Consider the following 24,650-nt stretch of genomic DNA (forward strand, 5'->3'; position numbering starts at 1 on the left):
AGGGCCGCGCTGACAGAGCAGCCCGGAGGGGGGGGTGCTTAAGCGGTAGAACTTTGTTCTTTCGTGGTTCCAGGGGCTGGAAGTCCACGATCAAGGTGTCAGCGGGGTCGGCTTCTTCTGAGGCCCCCTTTCCTTGGCTGGTAGACGGCCGTCTTCTCCCTGTGTCTTCACACCGTCTTCTCTGTGTGCCCATCTATTTGCAGATTTCCTTGGAAGGGCACCGGTCATACTGCGTCAGGAGCACCCTCATGACCCATGTTAGCTAATCGCCTCTTCAAAGACCCCGTCTCCAAACACAGTCACATTCTGAGGTGCTGGGGGCCAGGGCTTCAGCATGCGATTTGCAGGGAAGGGAGAGACACGTAACTCAGCCCTTAAGGGCCTCGTGGAAGGTGGCTGCCCGCCCCCTCACCCCCCTCCCGGGGTTCTTCATCCACGAGCCGCTGGGACGGGCGCTCGCCACGTGTGTCAGATGGGTAAGACCTGAGCACAGGTTTGGTTTGCGAGCTTGTCTCGATCTCTCTAAGATCTTTGCCTTAGGTTAAATCCAAAATTCAGGCCAAAGAGAGGACATGTTTCACATCTGCGTCTAAGGAGGATGTAAAGCTGTAATTGTGTTTTCGTGCTTCGAAGGGTAATCTTCGCCTCTGTTCTTTTTATTAAACAAATGTGATACGGTGACAGAATTAAATACCCCTTCCCCTCCTTTCTTTGTAATGAGGAAGTCTGTCCTTTATTTTACAATTCGACTTGCAGAAATGGATTGTACTCGATAATTTGCTGTGCGTCCATAAAAACCATAAAATATAAGAAGCAATGTTGCGAGAGTGGCTGTTCTCATTTCCTGGCAGTCATTACATGCTTCCAATACAAAAACATTTTTCTCCTAACTGTCCGTTCTGAGCTCAAAAATGGATCTCCCTCCAGCCCCTGTCATTCAATTATCACCTCGGGAAATGCACAGATATAACTGATGATCCCTTTAAAACGTCCTGCAGCATGCCATCCTCTCTCATCCTTCATCTTTTGTCCTGTTCCCGTCATTAAATGTTACATCGCCAATGTATATTTTATAGGGTGACCCTGGCGGTGTCACTTTGATACTGTGCAGGGATAATAAGATTGCACATATAATGAAAGGCCGATAAATAGAAAAATGTTTACGACACGGAGAATGGTGCTTTTAACAGTTTTATGGCTTTCTCTTTTCCTCTCTTCTCTTCTCCCCCTTTGCTGGTAGAATTGTGGTTTTGTTACAGAACGAGAAAACATTAAGAAGGGCGGTGTGGTAATAGAACCGACAGCGGTGAAATCCCACTTGCCCTGTTGCTGAACTCCAATAAAATGAATTCAGGAAATAATGAAGTATTCGGCTTATAGGAAAGAAAACCGGTTTCAGTGAATGAATTCTTGGGGGTTCGGGGGACCCTACAGAGAAGACGCGATTCTTCGCGTGGGCGTTATTGTACTTAAAATGTGAAGTCTTCGACGGCTCCGTAAAACCAGGGATAGAAGCCCCCGAGTGGGCCCTGGTGTGTGGGTCCTGGGTTAAGTGAAGGCCAGTCTTGTCGCTGCATCGGGACTGGCCAGGCTTCTGTGCCACAGGCTGGTGTAGGCGCTACACGGGGTGGGTTTCAGGCTGGGCCTTAGACGGATTTGTGATGGCCGTGACTCTGTCTTCCAGCAAGTCATTTCCAAATCTGTTTTCTGGTTTTTATTGTTGTTATTTTTGGCTAAATGGAAGAATCTTCTACGTGTTGCTTGACTGGTAGGTGTCTTAGTGGAGCTGCTTGGAGAGGTGGCGAGACCAAGAGGTTCAGGAGACCGCCCATTGGCCCTCGAATCATCTCCGTGGTTTTGAGCACACTTCGAAGCCACCACCTTTGATTGATGCTTCCTGCTGGAAGTGATTTGGAAAGATGCTTTGTAGCACGTTCAGAAGCCATGTTTTGAAGGACTCTGCTTGATGAAACTCTTCACCTTCCTCAGAGAAAGAAGAGTTACTGCTTTTAGGTCAAGAGGCCTGTGAGGGTCACTTGCTTGGCACATCTCTGTGACATACGCAGCCTAAAGCCAAAAGTAGGCCAGAGGGCTTTGTCCATAGCGGAAGCCATTGGATGGCTTGAGGCGTGGCCGGCAGGTTGTGAGGGGTGCTCGCGGCCGTGGGCTCCCAGGGTCTGTCTGGTACAGTCCTTGGAGCTTGTTCCTGGTGTGGGAAGTAGAACGTATTTGTCTAGGCTCGTGCATAATTCTGATTGTGCGCTGTGCCAACCAGATGTTTTTCTGAACCTGGTACCCCGGCTTCGGGCAGGTGCGGTTCTGTACTTCTTGGGTGCGGCATTGGGGGGTGGGGGAGGGGGCTCCGCCCTGGGATGGGAAGGCTGGCCACCCATTGTTATCAGGGACGCGCAGTGCCTTCGTTTGCTTTTCTTCCTAAACTATTCAGGGTCCATTGAAGAGGTTTAAGATACTCCCTAGGTGAAAGATAACCCAGATTTGAGCCTCTGGCTTTAAGAAATACATCGATTTCCCCTTAGTTCATAGCAGAGTGGTTAAGAGCATAGGACTCTAGAACCAGACTCCCAGGGCTACCATTTGAGGCTGTGTGAGCTTGGACACATGGCTTTGTCCCCTGTGCCTCGGTTGTCTCGTGTGTAAAGCAAGGATGACGCGATTTATGTGTTAGGGTAGCCACGAAGATGACGTGTATATTAAGGAAAACATTTATCGTGCTTAGCCCTCATCATTGCAGATTTCATAAGCCCGGTGAAAGGTGATTGGTGGTTTATAAATCTGCTGAATGGGGAAGTGGCATTGGATTCCTAAGTCCACCCTCCTGTCAGCCCGTGACCCCCACTTTCAGACCGCTGCTTCTAGACACCGCAGGCACGTGGCTTACGTTTTCACGGGCCCGTGGAAAATGAACTAAAAATAAGAACAGTGTAGTCATTCTTCATAACGCTGGACATCAAATTAAGGAACTCTTCTTATTTGGATATAGTCTGTCTTTTCTACTTCTTTAGAGCTAAAGTGTCATTTCTTTTATGAAATAATGATGAGATCAAGAAGCAGTTATTTTTAATGATCTTATTTGGCAAAATAAAAAGTCAGTGATCTGGTATCCATTTCTCAGAAGTTAATTTTTCTGGAGTTAATTTCAGGTGAATTTTTTTTTAATATTTATATATTTTGAGAGAGAGAGAGAGAGAGAGAGAGAGATAACGAGTGGAGGAGGGGCAGAGAGAGGGAAACACAGACTCCGAAGCAGGTTCCAGGCTTCGTGCTGTCAGCACAGAGCCTGATGCGGGGCTTGAACTCACGAACTGTGAGATCATGACCTGAGCTGAAGTTGGATGCTCAACCGACTGAGCCACCCAGGTGCCCCAATTTCAGGTGAATTTTAATGCTCAGGGAATACTCATCTCCTCAAATGTTTACTGAATACTCAAGATATTCAAGATACTGCCCTAGACTTGTGGGTATTTGCCAAGGAAGTAGGCACAGACTTGGGGACACTAGGTCACTCATGGTTACGGTTTGGGGCACCTGGATGGCTCAGTTAATATCCGACTCTTGGTTCCAGTTCACGGTTCGTGGGTTCGAGCCCCATAATGGGCTCCGTGCTGACAGTGCGGAGCCTGCCTGAGATTCTGTTCTCTCCCTCTTTCTCTGCCCCTCCCCCCATTCACGCTGTCTCTCTCTTCCATTCATGGTTACGGTCCAAAGGAGAGCCTGTGAGTACCAGGAGAGAGACAAGTGTGGAAAAGTTCAGGTGTGCAAATATGATGACCTCAGGGGCTTGGGGAGAAGGAGAAGGAAGGCTTCAGGGAGAAGATGGCATCTGTGGTGACCTGAGCCCTGACTGGTGAGGACTCGGATCCAGACACTGAGGGGACAGCAGCCTGGCCGTCGTGTTTGGCACAAGCCAGGGGCTGTGAGGGTGGGGAATGTGGTAGAAGGGTCTTCTGTGGCCAGAGGGAAAGGCCCGGGAGAGGCAGCAAGGCGACTGGGCCTTTGTTCTGTTCGTCTTGAGGAGCCTGGGGCCTTCACTGTGTGGAGAGGGAAGTGACCAGGTCAGAGCTGGGCTTTGGGGAGACTGAGCATCTCTGTGGGAGAGGACAGGCCTGCCTAGGAGCTCGAGTCTGGACATCTGAGTGGAGGGGAGGTGTGGGACCAGACGGAGAATCCACAAGTGGTCAGCAACTGAAGCAACATCGAGCTTAGGAAATCTCGTTACAAGTTTGGCTAAACAGAAAAATGTCTCTGTTTCAGTTTCTCCACAATGTGTAAATAGATAGTGGTCATCATTATTTAAAAAAAAAGACAATTCTTCATCCTGCTCAACTAGGATTTTTTAAAGAGAGGTTGGGGGAGTGCCAGTTTCCAGAACATCTCTGTGGGCGTCTTAGCGTGGCCTCTTACAACCTGTTCAACCCAGGAGAGCGTCACCCGCTTCGAGTCCTCTTTCTCCTCCCTCTCCTTCGCCCTGCCCCCGAGGAGCCGGAGGTGGGTCGGGGAGATCGCCTCGCCCAGACGCAGGCTGCCTCCTCGCCGTCGGGTCCTCTCGCGTGGCACGTTCGGTAGGTGCCCCTCCAGCCTCTTGCGCGCGGAAGGCGGTGATTCTGCCGTGTGCCTTCGAGCAGATCGTCATCCTGTCACGTGCACTCTGAGCCCACAGAGTCGGTGTTTAACGATTAGCAGCAGAGCCGGCTGACGGTGTCGGGGCTCCGTCAGGGATTAGGGGATTCGGTTGGTTAACAAAAGAAGGAGCCCAGGAGAGCACCGCTTTAATTACCAGAGTCGATGCTGGAAGACGACCAGTTGCCCGCTGGAAAAAGATCCGTAAAGGTGGCCGCTCCTGAACGTAGCTGATGGCGCTACCCGGCACCGGGCTCCTCACCTGAGCTGTTGGGGACACTCGTCAGCTCCAACCCTGGAGTCCTCGGGGAGCCAAAGGAAAGAATGACTGTCACAGGAGCCTGTGCCAGGAAATTTTACTGACTTGCTTCACGACCCTCGAGTTAGTTTTGGCCAAGAAATGCAGCTGTGACTCCCAGGCAGAAGTGGTCATGGATGTCAGAGGGCCCAAGCTCAGCTGCAGGGTCAGAGCACACCGGTCCGAGGGCTCCCCAGGGGCCTGGAGCGCGCGGGCTTGCCCGGACCCGCTCCAGGAGCCGGGGCCACGTTCCCCTGTGGCCTTGACCGCCCTTGGGGCCCCGGCTTGGGGAATGAAGTCTGAGAAACAGCTCTGTGCCATGTTTCCTTCTCCCTCCTGCCCCTTCTGCGTCTGAGACCTTGTTTTGTAACTAGTCATTGCCTGCTGGAACTTCTCTCTGGAAAAACACACCTTCTTTTGATAAAAGGGGCTGGGGCTTTAGATTTCTCCGTTCCATCCAGCAAGGGCGGGTTTCTTTACTTCTCTACCTGGACCACCAAAGAAGGGACTGGATGGTAACTGAAGGGCATCATCCTTCAAACAGAGTTTTTGCAGCAAAACACCTTGATTGTAACCAGCTGTGCTTTCGCATGCAGACTTAAGGAAAGGTGTGGATTGGGTGGAGATCATTTAAGTGTACTCTCTCTCGTATTCACGTTAAAATATTTATCTAGCATTGGAACAGTTAATAATAGATCTTAAAGAATTAAAATAACTTCTCCTAAACGCTTACTTTCTAACCCCTGCAGTGGGGTATGTCAGTTGTGTGAAAAGGTATGCATTTGTCAGCCCTACCACACAGTGGGTCCTGTCCCGTCGCATCAGCGGACAGGGGCAGGCGGGCTTGAGGGGCCTGAATGGCAGCTTCAGAGAAAAGCTGTGTTTCTAATGCCATTATCCATGTGGAGGATGGCTTCTAGGCCTCCTCCCCACCCCTGCTGCCCCTCTGTTTTGAGTACGAGGTACCTGGCTCCGAGAGGATGCCTGTTGACGCTTTGGTGGAGAAGAGGAAGTTAGCAGCGGCTGTCCCTCCTCGGGGGGAGGAAGCATTGGTGGGTGGCCTCCACTGGGGACCTTCTGTGGCTGGTGCCTGGGCACTCGCTACGGTGCAGGGACCCAGATAGAGTCCTTCCTTCCTTCGTCCCTGCCCCTCCTGTGCACGTACCAAGGACTGGTTTGTCAAGGCCTTCCTTGGCCGGACTGAGGCCAGCGGGTGTTAACCATTTTTCCTGCTGGTCATGGAACCGCACTGCGAGGATGGGAGATACAGGAATAGGGCCCTGGACACCGAATTGAAGGGAGTGTGAGAGAAGAGGGTTGTTTCCAAAAAACCAAGGCCTCGCTTGGCCTAACAGTAGGTGGCAGGCTGCAGGTACCCCATGGTCTGCGGGCACTGTGTCCAGCTCGGGGCGTCAAGACTGGTTGGTTGTGGCAATAATAATATGTTATAATCACAAAAATGGGGACTCAATCCTGGGCGTACCCTTATGTTTCTAACATTGGACAAAAACGACTGACTACCTTTTCGCGCCTCCACGTCGGCGTCCCGGGGGTCTCCTGTCTTGAGTTGATGCTGGGCCGAGATGAGAGAGAACCCAGGGAGTTGAGGGCTTGCTGCTGTGCTCAGTTCAGGACAGACCTGCCCCCCAGTGAGCCCTTGACCCTCGCTGTGCTTACAGTGCCTTCTCGCTCTGCCATCTGTCCTGTGCCTTCACTTCCCCGGGGTCCCTTAGAAGACACATAGTTTATCTTACTTTAAAAAATACATGCGTGTTTGTGTGTGCGTGTGCGTCAGGCTGGACAGGTTACAGGTTCCCCTCCCGTAGCGTTGCGGTGCCTGAAGGCAGGAAATAGTCTTGTCTGCAGGCATCGTTTTAGCCAAGTGGCTACAGGCAAATTAACCTGCTGGTCAGACGGGAAGGAGACCCCGTCGGGTTGTCCCCTGCTGCAGGGCTGCGAGCTCCCACCTCCAGCCCCCGCCCGCCTCTGCTCTTACACACACACATGCGGTGGGATGCTCACTCTGGACCCTGGGACGCGTCGCCAGTCTGCTGTCCACCTAGACGTACCAGCAGAACTTACCTGAAGGCTGCCAGTAAGTGCTGAGCAACCCCGGTACCCCTCACTCCCCATGCTTCAGTTCAGGCTGTCTGGGCCGTGGAGCCATGAAGGGAGCGTGCCCTGCCATTTTATGTCAGGCGAACTTGATGGGCTCACGGTCTAACACGAGGCGACACAGAAGTACAATGGTGACCGGGGAGGAGGAACCAATTCTCCTACTGATTCCAAGTGGTGGAGCCCAGGAAGCTTCTGGATACAGGAGTGGCTGTGATTGAGCTGTCTGCTGGTGCCTGGAGCCTTTTGTCAACCTGACACTCTCTATCTCTCGTCCCAGCCCCCACCCACCCAGATAGAGGGCTGCACAGAGCATCTTATACCTCCCTTTTCCTTCTGTCCCCACCCCATGTTTGCTTTTGGATGGAAAATCAGAGAAACCTACAGGGGCCTGCCCCCTCCCCCCTCACTGACTTGTCTGGGGAGAGGACCTGCTGTGCAGAGTCTGCCTGGGAGGGAAGCCGGTGCCTAAATCCAGGAGCAAATCTCTTCTTGCCAGCGGCTTTTTGCTCATGACCTGTTGGGAAAATCCAGCGCCCCTGCCCCCCCTTTCACACGCTGCAGAAAAGGCGAAGAGTTGGAGAGAGAGAGAATCCACTAAATATAGACCAGTGGCTTTAAGCGCTTCTCTTGGCGAGCACTGCAGCCCATAATGCTGTCGACCGGAGAGGACGTCGCCCCCTCTCTTTCCCTTTTTGGCCCAGGCACTAACCCAGTTTAGTCGCTCGTGCCGTGTGCAGTTACAGCACAGAGACGGGAGGTGTGCTGGCTGCGAGGCCTTGTCGCGAGGTGGGGGAGAGCCCCGGGAACAAAACCGCCGCCGCGGCCGTTCGTGTCCGCGTTTATGCCTCTGTGTCCGCTTGCAAGCAAAGGCGGGAGCTCATTTGCAAGGCTGCCTTTGTGGAGCTGCCTTTTGATCGATGATTGCCTGTGTTAATGTTTCAGCAAGCTATTGATTTCTGCAACAGCTTTTGTTCCTGAATTTATGTGCAGCGGGTCTCTGCAGCACACACTATGCATGTTTGATTAAAGTTCAATTGACTTCGTTCCTGGTGAGGCCTCTAGCTGCCTCATTCCCTGTTTGTAGAACCAGACCTTTTCCCGACATGTTCTTTTGTTTGTGCTCAAGACCTAGCCACCCATGCAGTCACCAGTATGCTGTTTCTAATCCGCCTAGATTCGCTCCGTTCCAGTGTTTAATCCCTTCGTAGAGGGTACAGTGCTTGAGAGGCAGCTAATAAAACCTGGCCTGGATTTTTTTTTTAAAGTTAACTTCATGGCTGTGTAATTGGTATGCGTAGCATATATACCGTAAAAGGACACCCACTTTAAGCGCAGTGAGGGCACCGTTCAGGGAGTTTGACGACCGTAAACCCGCGGGGCGTTTATGGGATTTATTCTTTCACCCCGAAAGGTTTCCTCATATTCTTTTATAGGTAGTTTCCTACTTCTTGTCCTCTGGACTCTGGACAACCACTCGTTTACTTTTTGTGATTGTAGATTTGCCTTTTCGAGAACAGACCCCCACAGTCTGTACTTTTGTGTCTGGCTGCTTACAGTCAGTGTGATGTTTCGAGGTTGATCCGTGTTGTCACGTAGATCAGTAGTTTGCCTTTTTACTACCAAGTAGTATCTGGTAAGTGGATGCACGGTGATCTGTTTCTCCCTTCTCCCGTTGAGGGGTATTGAGATAGTTTCCAGTTTGGGGTGGCAAAGAGTAAAGGTTCTCTGAACGTGTTTACGTGGAAAAGTCTTTGTGTGAGCGTGCTTTGAGCATGCTTTTATTCTTTTGGGTAAGCACCGAAGAGTGGGATCAACTGCTGGGTCATACGGTAGATGCTTAGCTTTGTAAGAACTACCAAAGTTTTATGAAGTGGGTGAGCCATCTTATATTCCCACCAGCCATGTATGAGAGTTCTAGTTGCTACCCCATCTTCCGGAATTTTGAAATGTGTAGTTTTCATTTTCTGAACTGGTTTTAGGCCTATAGTGGAAGGGTCCTTCTGGCTTGGTCGTTTGATCCCTGGTACTGAGAAAATAGAATGTGTTCTGGACTCTTTCTTGTCGGCAGGCTATTCTTTCCTTCCTTTTTTTTTAAGGTTTATTTAGAGAGAGAGAGAGAGAGAGCAGGGGAGGGGCAGAGAGAGAAGGAGAGAGAGAATCTCAAGCAGGCTCCATGCTGTGAGCACGGAACCCGACGCAGGGCTCCGGCTCCTGAACCGTGAGATCCTGACCCAAGCCCAAATCAGGAGTCCAACAGCCAACCAGTTGAGCCACCCAGGTGTTGACAAAAAGTTGATGATTATTTCAGTATTAGGTTTCTTCGTCATGTCCCGATTTTCTCACATACTTGAGGAAGACACAACACAGCAGGAGTGGAGGTTAAGGTTGGGAACCCGGTTTTTCTTGAGCCTTTTTCTGCCCGGTGTGTGACGTTAGGCCAGTATCATAGCCTCGCTGGACTCTGGCTTGCCCTATTTTAATCTGTGAGTTATGCTGTCTTCTAAGACCATTTGAAACTCTTTCAGACATTCTTGTTTGAGAAATAGAAATACATTGAACCTTAACACAGGTGAAAATGGCACAGTTTCACTTACAAGCAGGTTTTTTTTTTGATAAATATAGTCGAGTATTGTAAATATATTTTTTCCTCCTTATGATTTTCTTAGTATCATTTTCATTATTTTATTGTAAGCATGCTGTAAAAAATATATGTAGCATATATAATACGTGTTAATCAACCGTTTATGTTATCAGTAAGGTTTCTGGTCAACGGTAGACTGTTTGTTAAGTTTTGGGAGAGTCCGAAGTTGTACCTGGGGCCTTGTGTCAGTGCCCCTCACCTCCAGTCCCTTGTAACTGTGTGAGTCAGTATCGTGTCACAGATCAACGTTGTACAAAGGTGTTAGGGTGGCTGCTTTTTAACAGCCTGTAAGTCAGGCTGAGGTTTGGCAGAGACCCTGCTAGCACCTTCCCACCTGATTTTCTCTCCCATTTTTGATTCCTTCTCCCTCCTGTAGCTTCACATTTCCTCTTACATCCCTGGCCTTTCTCATCCACTGGCCCCTAAAATGACTTCAGCTAGAGGAGGTGGGAGGAACCACTCTGGGGTCTCACATCCTTCCTTCCAGCTTCGGGATTGGGCCACGGTTCACTGCACTAGTTGCCCTTTTGAACTGATAGAGCATGTCACGCTGGCTAAGTATTGAAGGGTGACAGTGACTTGCCTTGGCTTCTGTTCTGTATTTTCTCGTAGGAGGACCGGCGTCAGATCAGTTTTGTATCCGCACAGGTCCCTTAATCCCCCACTGGGTGTCTGAGTTTGTTCCCTCCAGCCAGCCAACACCAGAAGATCAGTAGAGATAAGTGACTTTCCAAGTCGGGAAAATGGGAGATAAAGAGCAGGAGCCAGGAGCTTCTCAGATGATGACCTCAGGGGCTCGGGACGCTCCGGTCACCACAGGGACAGTTGTAACCTACATTTGTAGAATAACATGTGACAGACAAACCGGTCAGAAATCCAAGGGCATTTCCTACACTTTCCCTTGTTCGGTTACTGTCTCGTGGAACTGGAAAGGGGGTGGGGTGAGCTTGTAGATTTGCCTGTGCTCGTCCTTGGTGGCTGGCTCCTGGCCTCCCTTGGCCTGGGGTCACGCTTCATCTGTTAACTATTGGCAGTCACTAGCATTTTGCTGAGTGGCACTTGGAAAGACTGAAACCTATCCACAGCTCCAAGAGATACATGCTATGGACCTGTGGAAGCCAGTCCGAAGTTCCTCTGAACCACAGGCTCCTTTAAGGGTCTGGCAGCAGCTGCGGTCCCACTTCTTAGAAAATGCACAGGCATAGAATCCAACTCTGAGCAGTGAGCACTCAACACACGCGGGTTACCTGCTTTGCAGAAGCCGTTTCCCCACTTAAAACCTGCCCCCTTCTCTTCAAACTTGACTTCTCATCGTGTTCTAAGGCCATTGCTTCTGGGGGGTGTTTTAATGAAATCTCGTCTAATGGGGTGCTCGGCAATCACAAGAGTTTGTCGCCTGGTATCTGCTCTTCTCTCCTTCAGTCTCTCCAGCACTGGCCTTTCCAGCTAGATGGATCTCAGGTCACCGGAGAACAGAATCTCTCGCTCTGGCTCTGGCTCTCGGCTCCTCCATTCACAAAGCAGTGAGCCTTCCATGAGGCTAAGTGGGGCTCTGGCCAAGTGGCTCCAACCTTGGGGTACGAGTTGCTCCCAGGATGACTTCCAGGATACACTGGTCCACCAAGTTGATTGTCCACAGGATTGATTCAGTTAGAGAAGATCAGTGTGATGTAGGCCCTCTCACTGCTTTAAGTGTTTTTGGGTTTTTTTTCCTCTAATTCCAGGTGAAGATACTTTATCTTGGGATGTTTAAGAAATTGGTCTTTGTCAACCAGGGTTAACCAAACGTGGCACAGGGGTAGCAGAAGTGCCCCTTTTTCATGGTTGCATTTGGGTTCATGTCCCCATGCTGTATTTTTTAAAAAGATGTCTTGCCTGCCTTTCTGCTGGGCCATGAAAACCTTAAAGACCGACCTTGTGGGGCACCTGGGTGGCTCAGTCGGTTAAGCCTCCCACTTTGGCTCAGGTCATCATCTTGCAGTTCGCTGCTTCGAGCCCCACATCGGGCTCTCTGCTGTCTGCACAGAGCCCGCCTCTGCTGCTCTGTCTCCCTCTCTCTCTGCCCCTGCCCAGCTCGTTCTCTTTCTCTCTCAAAAATTTAAAAACGAAAGACTGACCTTGTGACATGTGGCATTTCATCTCTGCATCAGTGCCCCTGTGTACGTGGCCCTCAGGCGTCACCTTCAGGATTTTGTACCAGCTTGTCCCACTGTGGTCACTCAGACCGGGTGGAGGCCGTGGGGCAGTTCTCCTGGGTTTGGGGTCTCCTTTTTTCCTGACCCCGGCTCCCCACCACCTGAGCGCCTGAATTGTTGGGGTTTTTTGGAGGGGGAGGGGGGCTGTTTCTGGAATAGCCTAAGTGGCCAGGCGTTCCCTTGTCACACCTGTATGATTTCAGTGCAGTGCGGTGAAGAAACCATCTGTGCACACACACGGTTAGCGGGCGGGGATTTTCCCTTTTCTCGGTTGTTTATTGCTGTACCTCCATGCTGGCGTCTGGCACGTGACAGCTACTCAGCAGGTACTTGTTGAATGCATGAATGTTCTAGATATCTAGAGGTTCTGCTCCCCTGGGCTGAGGGGACAAGTCCAGTCCCCCTCACGACTCAGGAGCAAAGCGTCCTTTGCGCTCCTCCCCAGCACAGCCGTTCCCAAGTAGCTCCTGCTCCTGGCAGAAGAGGGAGCTGCAGGGCAGGGAGAAGCCATCCCCGAGCCCTTCGTCACCGCTGGCCCTTCTCTCCCGCAGGGGGAGCTGATCACCTTCTATTACTACTGGAAGAAAACCCCCGAAGCTGCCAGCTCCCGGGCCCATCGCCGGCACCGCAGGCAGGCCGTGTTCAGGAGGATCAAGACCCGCACCGCGTCCACACCCGTCAGCACGCCCTCCAGACCACCCTCCAGCGAGTTCCGTAAGTGCGGGGCTGCTCGCTGTCCCGGTTCTGGGCCTGCACTCACAGGTGTCCTTGTCGCAGAGTGGCTTGGGGACATCCATGTGTGTGGTGCAGGCGTATGAAACTTGCGCCTGGATGTAGCACTGACTTGGGGGACTTGGTAGGAGAGGTTCATGACTTATTTATGCATTTAAATTTTTTTATATAAACTCCACATCATTGTAGCTTTTTATAAAAACGTAAGTCTTGACTTGTCCTGGGGTGTTTTCGATAATTTCAGAGGAGATTTCCCACTTCATGGCGGGTGTTCTGTTTGAGTTACTGCGTTGGTATTGTGTTGGCAATAAGATTCACATTTTCTTCTTTTTCCTCCTCTTGGTCCCAGTGTAATATGCAGAATAATTTGATGTTTTCTTAACCTTTTTTTTTTAATTATTTAAAAAAAATTTTATTTTAAAATGTTTTGTTTTTTGAGAGAGAGAGTGTGGGTGGGAGAGGGACAGAGAGAGAAGGGGACGGAGGATCTGAAGTGGGCTCTGTGCTGACAGACTGACAGCAGTGAGCCCGACGCAGGGCTCGAACTCACAAAGTGTGAGATCGTGACCTGAGCCGAAGTCGGACGCTCAACCGACCGAGCCACCCGGGCGCCGCAGATACCTTCTTAACCCGTAAAAGCTGGCGTGCAGCAGCGGGGCCGGTGGTTCTGTCCTGGCCCAGGGCGCTCCGCCTGAGGGTTGCTTACGTGGGACACGCAAACCAGAATCGACCCAGTAGGGCTGGCAGGGGCGGGACTCGGTGGAGAGGGAGCGCCTCGGGACGTCCACATGTGTCAGGGAAAGCACTTGGATGCACTTCGCCTGCTCCCATTCCCAGTTTGTGGGCATCAGTGCTCGCCACTCCGGGATGCGGGTGTGACGCCAGTCCCCCGAAATACGGTAGGGCAGACCCTCGGGTACTTCACCCGAGTTTTCGTTCTGATCACCGGCCCCGAGGAATTCAGAGTGGGCCTTCGTGAACACTGCCCCTTCCAGGCGACTCTGGTGGCTCAGAGCCTGGGGCAGGCCACGGGTCACAGGTGGTCCCGGTCTTGGCCAAGCATGATGGTGTCTCCCCCATCCCTGTTGTGTTCCTGCCATGCCCAGTGGACCTGAGTTCAGCCAGCGAGGATGACTTTGACAGTGAGGACAGCGAGCAGGAGTTGAAGGGGTACGCCTGCCGCCACTGCTTCACCACCAGTAAGTGGGGGTCTGTGGGAAGGCGGGCGGGGGGCGCTTTCGCTGAGGCAGGCCAGGTTCAGGCGCTTCCAGGTTCGGAACGTCTCGTGAGTCCAGTTGAAGACCTGCCAGGGAATCACTGGCTTGACGTCCGCATTGCACTTCAGGGTTACTTGAGAAAAAGCAGAAGTTCATATTTGTTGTCACTCCCCTGTCGAGCAGTCAGTGTGGTCGGGGCGGAGGTGGCGGGTATTCCTGAAATCCTCTCCCGCCCTGGGAGAGAGCGGCGGGTGTCTGTCCGAGCCCACGGAGGGGCCCCCCACCCGCACCCCTCTTGCCTCACACAGCCTCCAAAGACTGGCACCACGGGGGCCGGGAGAACATCCTCCTGTGCACGGACTGCCGCATCCACTTCAAGAAGTACGGCGAGCTCCCCCCCATCGAGAAGCCTGTGGACCCCCCACCATTCATGTTCAAACCTGTCAAAGAGGAAGACGATGGGCTCAGTGGGAAGCATAGCATGAGGACACGGCGCAGTCGTGGCTCGGTGAGTCCTCGGGCAGGTGACCTGGGCCGCTTCGGGTTACTAGGACGCCCGGGCTTGTGCGTCCCGGGAGGCTGGGAGGTGACCGGTTTTATGTAGAGGACCAGCCTCCTTGAAGGAGTGATTGGCCCCAAAATACTAGTTCTGTCTGTGGGTCTGGGAAGAGCCTCTGTTCTCTCCTTCCCTCCCTCGTGTCGTCCTCGGGGAGTCAGTGGGGTATGCGTCCTGAACTCAGCGTCAGTTTCTGGTTCAGTGCGTGCCCTCCAAGTCCCTCAGACCTGCCTCTGGGCCCTGAGCCTGACACCTGCAGTGGCCGTGTCTCTGCTGCCTAAACTTGCAGCTGCTTTTTTTTTTTTTCTTTTAAATAAATATTTGATCCAGTTTTGGAAACTTTCGGTACATTTTTGTCCTCACTATATAGCCCTTTTCATAAAGAGGTTTTGTTTTCTAGGTTGGAAATATGTCAGCAGGGCCTTTGGGAGTGAGAGTTCTCACTAGGGATACCGCCAGAGTCTTCCCCCGTGGCCAGCCTCCCCAGTGGCCCTTGCAGGCCTGTAGAGGGCACCGTCCACCTGCCTCTGACCCTGGCATCTTGTCAAGGCTGCCGCGCCCTGGCCACCCAGCACATGGACTGGCGTGAATCATTGTATCCCCATCTCCTCTGAGTCCCATGGCTTTGCAGAAATGAACCGAAGTGCTTGGTGGTTTTAGGAGCTGAGCCACATTATTTGTCGGTTTATCTCTTTGGGTCATTTCCCATCCTGTCAGATGAAATCAGCAGGTGTTTGGTTTGGGCAAGGAAGTGGGCAGTTCCGTGGAACAAACAGGAAGGGTGGGGTGATTTAAAGCAGACCCTGTGTGTGATCGCCATTCTGGAGAATCTGGCAGAGTAAACAGCCCTCGCCAACTTCTGCCCCTCGGAAAACCTCGCTCGTTTCTACCGCACAGCATCCAGGACCATCCCTGGAGATGAGCATTTTAAGTTAAGAACTGCTGTCTCCTCCATGTGAACCCACCCATTCACCCCTCGTTCCTCCCTTCAGTCTGCCTTGACCCCCACACCGTGAGGAAAAGCTGCAGGTGCCTGTCACTTGCCAGGCACCCTGGTCTGGGATTTGCCATAGGGCAGGTGTTTGGGTCTGCTCCCGAGGCTCCAGCATGTATGCTGGGCCCAGGTGGCCCACAGCAGAGCCTGGGGTCCAGTCTCACCAGCCTCTGGTCTGGGTGGGCAGATGTCTACACTGCGCAGCGGTCGTAAGAAGCAGCCAGCCAGCCCTGATGGTCGCGCCTCGCCGATCAATGAAGACATCCGCTCCAGTGGCCGGAACTCACCCAGCGCTGCCAGCACCTCCAGCAATGACAGTAAAGCAGAGACAGTGAAGAAGTCGGCCAAGGTGAGGTGCCTGTCACCCAGGGTAGCGGGGACTGCTTGGGCCTGCCCCCTCATTAACACCCCAGGTTGCTGGAGTTGATGTTCAGCTCCCTCAGACATGGGGCTGCGGGTCGTTCCTGGAGCCGCCCTAGGCATCAGCATTGCCTGGCCTATGGCTGTGGACTGGGGTCTGGGGTCTGGGGTCCAGGGCCTGGACAAAGGTGGTCCGCTGCAGCTCCCAGCACTGACCTTCAGGAGCCGTCTGTTTTCCCAAGGCCTCGGAGGCAAAGGGTAGGGTGTGATTAGAAAGGCTCCCTCCCCCCAAAGCCAAGTTATTTCCACCCCCAGATATTTGTTTTCTCCCGGCCTCAGCTGGTCCCTTCCAGAACTTTCTTGCTTCTGGAGATGGAGCTCAGAATACAGGAGCAAGGTGTCAGCAAACCATTGTCGTCTCTCCCGAGGCTGAGGGACCCCCTCCCTCGGCCTGATGCCCCTCACGGGCTTTCCCACTGCAGAAAGTGAAGGAGGAAGCCTCATCCCCCCTCAAGAGCACCAAGCGCCAGCGGGAGAAGGTGGCCTCTGATACAGAGGAGGCCGACAGGACCAGCTCCAAGAAGACAAAAACCCAGGTGAGCTGTGCAGCCTAGCCACAGGGACTGTAGCTCAGGGACTGCTAACACCCCCCAAGAAGCCCTGAGCCCAGGGTCTCCCTGGGGCATGGCAGGGCCCTGTCTCCTAGGGAGGGACCTAGAGTGGCCTCCGACGCCAGCCGGGCCAAAGGAGGACCTGAGGTCCCCGGGGCCAGGCTCGCCGCCTCGTCTGCACGAACCTTTGTTGTGCGCCCGGCACGAGGCAGAGAGAGCTCTTGCCCTCCAAGAGCTTCATCCCTCCCATCTCCGGTCCTAGGAAATCAGCCGGCCCAACTCGCCATCCGAAGGCGAGGGAGAGAGTTCTGACAGCCGCAGCGTCAACGATGAGGGCAGCAGTGACCCCAAAGACATCGACCAGGACAATCGCAGCACGTCCCCCAGCATCCCCAGCCCCCAGGACAACGAGAGCGACTCGGACTCTTCGGCCCAGCAGCAGATGCTACAGGCCCAGCCACCGGCCTTGCAGGCTCCCAGTGCGGCCACTCCGGCTCCCTCCGCCGCCCCCCCAGGGGCCCCCCAGCTCCCCGCACCGGGACCCGTGCCCTCTGCCACTGCGGGCCCTCCCCAGGGCTCCCCCTCAGCCTCCCAGCCCCCCAGCCAGCCGCAGGCCCCAGCGGCTCCCGCTCCCCATGCGCACATCCAGCAGGCACCCGCCCTGCACCCACAGCGGCTGCCCTCACCCCATCCCCCGCTGCAGCCCCTGACCGCGCCGGCTGGCCAGCCCTCCGCCCCACCTCACGGCCAGCCCCCGCTGCATAGTCAGGGCCCGGGCGGCCCCCATAGCCTCCAGGCCGGGCCCCTGCTGCAGCACCCAGGCCCCCCTCAGCCCTTTGGTCTCCCTCCCCAGGCCCCTCAGGCATCAGCTCTCCCTCATGCCTCCCTGCAGCCCCCAGCCTCGCAGTCAGCGCTGCAGCCCCAGCAGCCTCCTCGGGAGCAGCCCCTGCCGCCGGCCCCCTTGGCCATGCCCCACATCAAGCCCCCACCCACCACGCCCATCCCCCAGCTGCCGGCCCCACAAGCCCACAAGCACCCGCCTCACCTCTCAGGGCCCTCGCCCTTCTCCATGAATGCCAACCTCCCGCCCCCACCGGCACTGAAGCCCCTGAGCTCGCTGTCCACGCACCACCCTCCCTCGGCCCACCCGCCTCCCCTGCAGCTCATGCCGCAGAGCCAGCCCTTGCCCTCCTCCCCTGCCCAGCCCCCAGTGCTGACCCAGAGCCAGAGCCTGCCCCCTGCCGCTCACCCCCCAGCAGGCCTCCACCAGGTGCCTCCCCAGCCCCCATTTGCTCAGCACCCCTTTGTCCCTGGGGGCCCCCCTCCCATCACTCCCCCCGCCTGCTCCTCCACCTCCACCCCACCCGCGGGGCCTGGCCCCTCAGCCCCGCCACCCTGCTCTGCCGCCGTTTCTTCGGGAGGCGGCGTACCCGGGGGGACAGCCTGCCCGCTCCCCACCGTCCAGATCAAGGAAGAGGCTCTGGATGATGCCGAGGAGCCCGAAAGCCCCCCGCCCCCGCCTAGGAGCCCGTCCCCTGAGCCCACTGTGGTGGACACCCCCAGCCATGCCAGCCAGTCAGCCAGGTAGCGGCTTCCCCGGAGCGTGGGCACAACCAGGGCAGGGACAGGCTGGGCGGCTGGGGCAGGCGGAGGCCCCGGCAGGGCCCCATCGAGAGATGTGACCCTTCTTCAGGTTCTACAAACACCTGGACCGTGGGTACAACTCGTGTGCGCGGACGGACCTGTATTTCATGCCTCTGGCGGGATCCAAACTGGCCAAGAAGAGGGAGGAGGCCATCGAGAAGGCCAAACGGGAGGCTGAGCAGAAAGCACGCGAGGAACGAGAGCGCGAAAAGGAGAAGGAGAAGGAGCGCGAACGGGAGCGCGAGCGGGAGCGGGAGGCGGAGCGAGCGGCCGTAAGTTGGGGTCCACCAGGCTCGTGGGGTCCCTCTGCAGCCCCGCTCTGGGGCTCACCGTCTCAGGTACACTCTCGGATGCCCGCGGGCGTTATCTTTTCTCTCAGATGCACAGCCCCGGCTGGGGCACAAGGGAAGCCGAAAGCGCAGAGCAGGCTGTCCCAGCAGGGTCCAGACCGCGTGCTTGCGGCCCAAGCCTGTCCCCGGCCATGGTTGGGGCTGGCCCCTGGTGTTGGGGAGGAGGGACCAGGTTGGCTGGTCGGTACAGGCCGGCAGCTGGGCACCTGCCGCTCACACCCCCGCCCCCTTCCTCCAGCAGAAGGCGTCCAGCTCAGCCCACGAGGGCCGCCTCAGCGACCCCCAGCTCAGTGGTCCCGGCCACATGCGGCCGTCCTTCGAGCCGCCACCAACCACCATTGCTGCGGTGCCTCCGTACATCGGGCCCGACACTCCCGCTCTTCGGACTCTGAGCGAGTACGCTCGGCCCCACGTCATGTCGCCCACCAACCGCAACCACCCCTTCTACATGCCCCTCAACCCTACCGACCCCCTGCTGGCCTACCACATGCCCGGCCTCTACAACGTGGACCCCACCATCCGCGAGCGCGAGCTCCGGGAGAGGGAGATCCGGGAGCGGGAGATCCGCGAGCGGGAGCTGCGGGAGAGGATGAAGCCGGGCTTCGAGGTGAAGCCCCCGGAGCTGGATCCCCTGCACCCAGCCACCAACCCCATGGAGCACTTCGCCCGGCACAGCGCCCTCACCATCCCCCCCACTGCGGGCCCCCACCCTTTTGCTTCTTTCCACCCGGGCCTGAACCCCCTGGAGCGGGAGAGACTGGCCCTGGCGGGCCCCCAGCTGCGGCCTGAGATGAGCTACCCTGATAGACTGGCGGCCGAGCGGATCCACGCCGAGCGCATGGCCTCGCTGACCAGCGACCCCCTGGCCCGCCTGCAGATGTTCAACGTGACTCCGCACCACCACCAGCACTCACACATCCACTCACACCTTCACCTCCACCAGCAGGACCCCCTCCATCAAGGTGGGTGCCCCCCGGGCCGGGCTGTGACAGGGTGCTGTGGGCTGAGCTCTGGTTGACAAGGTACGGACCAGACGGGCAGAGCCGCTGTCCGGAGGCAGAGGCGGTTCTTTCCCGAAGGAATCCTCAATTCCTGACAGACCTGAGGACGTTCAGCATCTGTCTGGGAATCCTCAGCTTGCGGTCTCCTGGTTAAAGCTTCGTTTCTTGGTCCTGTGCCTCCGGTGCCAGGGATAGCAGGAAGCAGCCTGTGCTCACTGAGGCGGGTTCAGGGCGGGAGGTGGGGCCTTGGAGCCCAGGCGAGGCCAGGGGACACCAGGGAGGCTCGAGGGAATCTTTGAGTGAGGACTTAAAAAGAACATTCCTTCTGTTCCCCACTGAGGGGCGGGGCCTGGGCTTCTGCTGGCTCATCCCGTCGGGACCACCCGGCTTTCTGTGTCCACCCTGGGAACGAGAGCTCCCCCGGGCCCGCCGACCGGCCAGCTGGGGTGAGGGGGGCTGTGCCTGCCCCAGGGCCCCGGGGCCTGCCGTGGGCTCCCATGGCACAGCCCACGTGCGGGACTCCCAAGCGGGTAGACCTGCCTCCGGACTAGGGAGGAGGGTGACAGATGGAGCAGGACCGGAGGTGGGGAGGCCTGCACCTTCTTTCTACCTGTGCGCCCAGCCCCGAGGCAGGGAGCCCGGACTCCGTGCACGAGGATGGTTCTGGGGAAGCCGAGGAGCTGTCACGTCTACCCCATAGTCCTGACGTCTGGAACTTCGTGGCCGCCCGGCATGGGCTAAGCTCCGTGGCCGGTGGATGTGTCCTAATGCCGCGTGGGGACAGGCAGTCGTTTGTTCATACAGCATTCATCCGCTTGGCAGATACTTGACTGAGCGCCTGTGATGTGTCGGGCACAGTTGTCAGTGTTGACAACAGCCCTACGCGCGTTACCTTCCCAGCCTAGAAGCGGTCAGTCAGCGTATCTTGGAGTGTGAAAAGCAGCGCGTGTTCTGGAGAACAGCAGAGCAGGGACAGGGAACAGGGGAGCTGGGGGCAAGGTTGCTGTTAGAGAGGAAAGCTCGCCAAGATGGCAACTTTTGAGCGGGCTCGACGGTGGGCAGGGACGTCCGCAGGGACAGGGCGAGCAGGGGCACCTGGCCTGAGAGGAGAAGGCGGGGCTTAGTGAGTCTCACCCCGCCGGCTGCTGGACAGAGGGCCAGGGAGGCAGCTCTGGGCAGCGTTGCCAGTCCGGCTGGCAGCTGGGTGAGAAACGCTGGCTGGACCCGAGCGGCCCTCGGGTTCCGGTGGACCTGACAGGTGCAGGGCAAGCCTGGGGTGTTGGGCTGGGTGGGCTCTGATGACATGGGGTCCTCGGCAAGACGGTGGCGGGGGTGGGGGGGGAGACTGTGCCTCTAGCCATGCTCAGGAGTGAGCGGAGGGGCTGTGTGTGAAGAGCCGGCTCTTTACCTCCCTGTTGCTTTCTGGAACTTTACTGCGGGTGGGGGTGAGGGCAGCCACCGTGGGTCAGGACTTTTGGTGGCCCTGGTGGCCGGGAGCCGGCCGTGGTGAGGAGGAAGCCACCGGTAGTCACGGCCAAGGAGGGCAGACACGGAGAGAGCCCCGGCGCCCCGCACCGCCCGCATCTGGACTTCTGCCCCTCTTTTAGGTTCAGCAGGCCCGGTGCACCCGCTGGTTGACCCCCTGACCGCTGGCCCTCACCTGGCTCGCTTTCCCTACCCCCCCGGCACCCTCCCCAACCCTCTGCTTGGACAGCCCCCCCATGAGCACGAGATGCTTCGTCATCCAGTTTTTGGTAAGAACGCACCTGGGGAAAGAGGGGCCCAGGTCCGGTGCGAGAGTTGGGTTGGTATTTGAGTCCCGTTCCTTCATTCCCTCATCCACCTCTTTAGCAAATACCCGATGACGTTTCCCGAGAGCTGGTGGGGGGGGATGGGTAGAGATGCATAAGAGCCAGGACGAGGGCAGTGCGACGTGAAGGAACAACAGAGGCGCTGAATTTACATTGAGGGGTCAGAGCGGACCTCTGTGAAGAAGAGCCTGAGCCACGAGGCCTGAGGACGAGGGAGCGTGTATTCCGTCCGTGTTCCCCCAGCTTCCGCCCCTGGGGTCAGGGGATCGCAGGGGCAGTACCTGCTCCCCGGGTCCCTGCGGAGTAAGCAGCCCTCCTGCTCCCCGCCTCGGGAGGCCGTCTCCTGACCTGACCTCCTCGCCAGCCTCGTCCCGGCCGCTCCCTTGGCCCCTCTGTCTCAAAGGCCGTTCTGTGTCTGGCAGGTACCCCCTACCCCCGAGACCTGCCTGGGGCCATCCCACCCCCCATGTCTGCGGCCCACCAGCTGCAGGCCATGCACGCCCAGTCAGCAGAGCTGCAGAGACTGGCCATGGAGCAGCAGTGGCTGCACGGACACCCCCACATGCACGGTGGCCACCTACCAAGTCAGGAAGATTATTACAGGTGAGGCGGGGAGGGGCCGGGAGGGAGGGAGGGCCTCACTGTCTGAGCCCAGGCTCCCACCTGTCCCACCTGTGGCCACTGACCCAGCCTGGCGGTCACCCCTCCTGGCCGTGCCCACCGTGTGCTTCGCCCGTTTCCACAAAGGCCACGCTCCCCCGCCCCCCATGGCTCTGCGGGCCCCTGGCGGGGACTCCCAAGGAGCCATCTTGACGGGAGGGAGACGAGGGGAGGGTCGGCTGCACGGGAGGCCACTCTGGTCACCTGGACCCTCGAGCTGCATGCCTGGTGGCACCTGCCCAGGCCTGGTGCTGAATACTTTCTCCCTTTTTTCCCTTTCTAGTCGACTGAAGAAAGAAGGTGACAAGCAGTTATAAGTTATTTATTTGTTAACGCTGGCTGTGGAAACCCCAATTCTTGGGGGGGAGAAACAGGACTTTTTACATACAATACGAGCTCCAGAAGCAAAAAGAATATCTTCTAAAGATTTCTTTATATATTTAAAAACCCCACAACTAAAAATGTTATCAGCATAATAGTGTTTGTTTGTAGAGAGAATACCTTGAGCCTGGTTTGGGTCTCCCTGCATGACAGTCCCCCAGAAACTTAGTCCTGGACTGGACTGAACATTCAGAAAACTTTCCCTGCAATCTTGGGGTTTGGCTTTAGTTTTCTTTTCCTTCCTTGATTTCTTGGCAGGTGCTAGAATCCAGTTCACACCCTTCACTGTGTGTGCAGACACACTCAGCCACGTGTGTCCCAGAGCCCACGAGGTCTGCAGATAGGCGGCATAGGAGTTTGGAATCCAAGAGCTATAATTTTTAAAAAAACTTTTATTTTAATACATTGTAGGAAATCTTCATAATTTGAGAAAGTTCTGCAGCATGGCTTTTTACGTCTGTAAATAAATAATTTGAGAACGGCATTTTTTTTCTTCCACAAACTATTCTGATCTATTTTTTCCAGCCATGTCACTAATTGTGAATTCCTACCAGCTATTGACAGAATACAGAGTTGATTTTTTAATAAAAAGTTATATATAATTATCCCTTTAATTAAAGGGAACAGATGGGCGTTACTAATTACAAACGGGCAGGAGCTTGGGACGAGGTTTGGTCGCAGCAGTGGGCATCCAGGGGTTTGCAGGGACGATGTTACAAACCGTTTCTTTGTTTTGCTGCCTTGGTTTTCACTTCTGTCTGTCCCTAGCTTGTGCTTCGCCAGAGGTGCGGATATTTGTTAGATCGAACCTTTTTTATTTTGTACCAGGAGCGCCGGAGTTAAGTGTCCACCTTGTTCTGTCTCCACGGGATAGAAAGCACATGTTTCTGTGTGTCTGATTGTAGATTTCCTTATACGTTTCTATGCACACACATTTGGCTCTTCTGGATGAACTGCCTTCTTAAATACTCTGACAATTTCGGAAACATTCTAGAAAATTCGACAAGAAAACGATTCCCTACAAATAGCACACGCTTGCCAAAGGAATCTGTTAGAAACTTCCCCTGTTGTGTGTCATCACTAGAATCTCCCTGCACTGAGGCCAGGCCACCCCTGCTGCACGGCCTGAGGCCGCTTTTGCTTGAGGGAGGCCCGGAGTTGGCATGGTTTTGGGTGGGGACGCCGTTTGAGTCCCACTCTTGCTCTCGTTCCTGGTCGGAATGGCTTCCTTCTGCCTGGGAGCTGCCCCTCTGAGGGCTCGGGCTGCTCTGCAGGGGGGCCGCCTCTCCTTCCTAGTTGTGGACGCGATGCACTTTCTCCAGAGCGGGGCCGGGCGTGGGGGGTGTCTGCGCCTGTTGATGAAGTGTTCTGTCAGGACGTGACCTTTCCCCGCTCCTCTCCCCTCAGACTGGGAGTCACATCCAAGAGCTGTGGGATGACAAGAGCACGTGTGGGTCGGTGGACGTGTGGGGCGCGTCTAGGGCTGGAGCCGAGTCGGGGGCAGGAAGAGAGGCTGGCGCTTTGACCCAGAAGCCAGCAGGTGTGAGCTCAGACCCAGGTTCCGGATTCAAGCCTGCATCAGGGCCGTTTCCAGTTTCTGTTAAAACTACGGTTGGTTTCCGTCGGGACAGATAGAGGATTGTTTTGTCTGTTGGGAATGTTTGTGGTTCTCTCCTTTGATATTTCTCTCATTCCATTTCTGCCTTAACTTTAGCTCCTTAGAGGGGAGGCGAGCTCAGATGGACCCTGTGCCATCAGACTGGGGGCCGCACGGGCACGAGGCACTTGTTTCCTCTGGGGGGGGCGGGCCGGCTCTCCTGCAGCCCCTGCCCCGCTGCCCCCACCTTCTCTGCCATCTTTGGTTTCCGTGCCTGCCATTCAGTTAAACCTTTACCGCCTCTCTGTGTCCTCCGTTTTTCCAAAGAAGAGACGGAGTGAAGTAGTCGGAAGTCTCGACTTGAAAACCGTCTGCAGGCGTTTCCTTGTTCGGTTTTGGTTCTTTCCCCATATCCCAGGGTGAAGCACTGAGATTCTTCCACTTAAAAACCTGCAACCCGAAACCCTCACGTGGTCAGCTGCACTTGGTTTAGGAGGCCCCAGACCTTCACAGTGTCTTTGAAGCCCGACCCCTTGGTTTCCTTTTGGATTTTCCTTCCTTTTGTTTGAAGTTTGGTTTTGCTTTTCTGTGTTTTGTACGTATCTTGTTGAATGTTGTCAAGATTGAGCTTTGTTTCACTGCAGGAGCAGAGTGTACATTCTGATTTGCTACGTTTATATATATCTTGAAGCTAAATGTATATATGAGTAGTTTGCCATGAGATAACACAGTGTAAACAGAGTAGACACCCAGAAATCGTGACTTCTGTGTTCTCTCCATTTTGAGTCTTTTGTAATTTTTTTGAAATATTTGTGGACATAAATAAAACCGAGCTACACTACAACA

At 55.3% G+C, this 24,650-nt stretch overlaps 1 protein-coding gene across 9 annotated transcripts in view; it reads left to right on the forward strand.

The window, feature by feature from the left end:
• RERE (arginine-glutamic acid dipeptide repeats) overlaps positions 1-24,650 on the forward strand; it is a 424,018-nt gene extending 399,368 nt beyond the window's left edge. For 8 of the 9 annotated variants that reach the window (XM_060621655.3, XM_060621657.3, XM_078452471.2 and 5 more), the window contains 11 exons: positions 12,442-12,604; positions 13,729-13,821; positions 14,148-14,347; positions 15,577-15,738; positions 16,232-16,345; positions 16,623-17,944; positions 18,054-18,276; positions 18,593-19,316; positions 20,963-21,109; positions 21,589-21,769; positions 22,110-24,650. In XM_060621655.3, coding sequence (XP_060477638.1) covers positions 12,442-12,604; positions 13,729-13,821; positions 14,148-14,347; positions 15,577-15,738; positions 16,232-16,345; positions 16,623-17,944; positions 18,054-18,276; positions 18,593-19,316; positions 20,963-21,109; positions 21,589-21,769; positions 22,110-22,143 — 3,363 coding nt within the window. In that variant the 3' untranslated portion in view covers positions 22,144-24,650. The remainder of the gene's footprint in view (positions 1-12,441; positions 12,605-13,728; positions 13,822-14,147; positions 14,348-15,576; positions 15,739-16,231; positions 16,346-16,622; positions 17,945-18,053; positions 18,277-18,592; positions 19,317-20,962; positions 21,110-21,588; positions 21,770-22,109) is intronic. The other variant, XM_060621656.3, reaches the window with a different exon arrangement.

This window comes from Panthera onca, chromosome C1 (genome assembly GCF_046562875.1).
Source record: "Panthera onca isolate mPanOnc1 chromosome C1, mPanOnc1 haplotype 2, whole genome shotgun sequence".
Taxonomy (NCBI): domain Eukaryota; kingdom Metazoa; phylum Chordata; class Mammalia; order Carnivora; family Felidae; genus Panthera; species Panthera onca.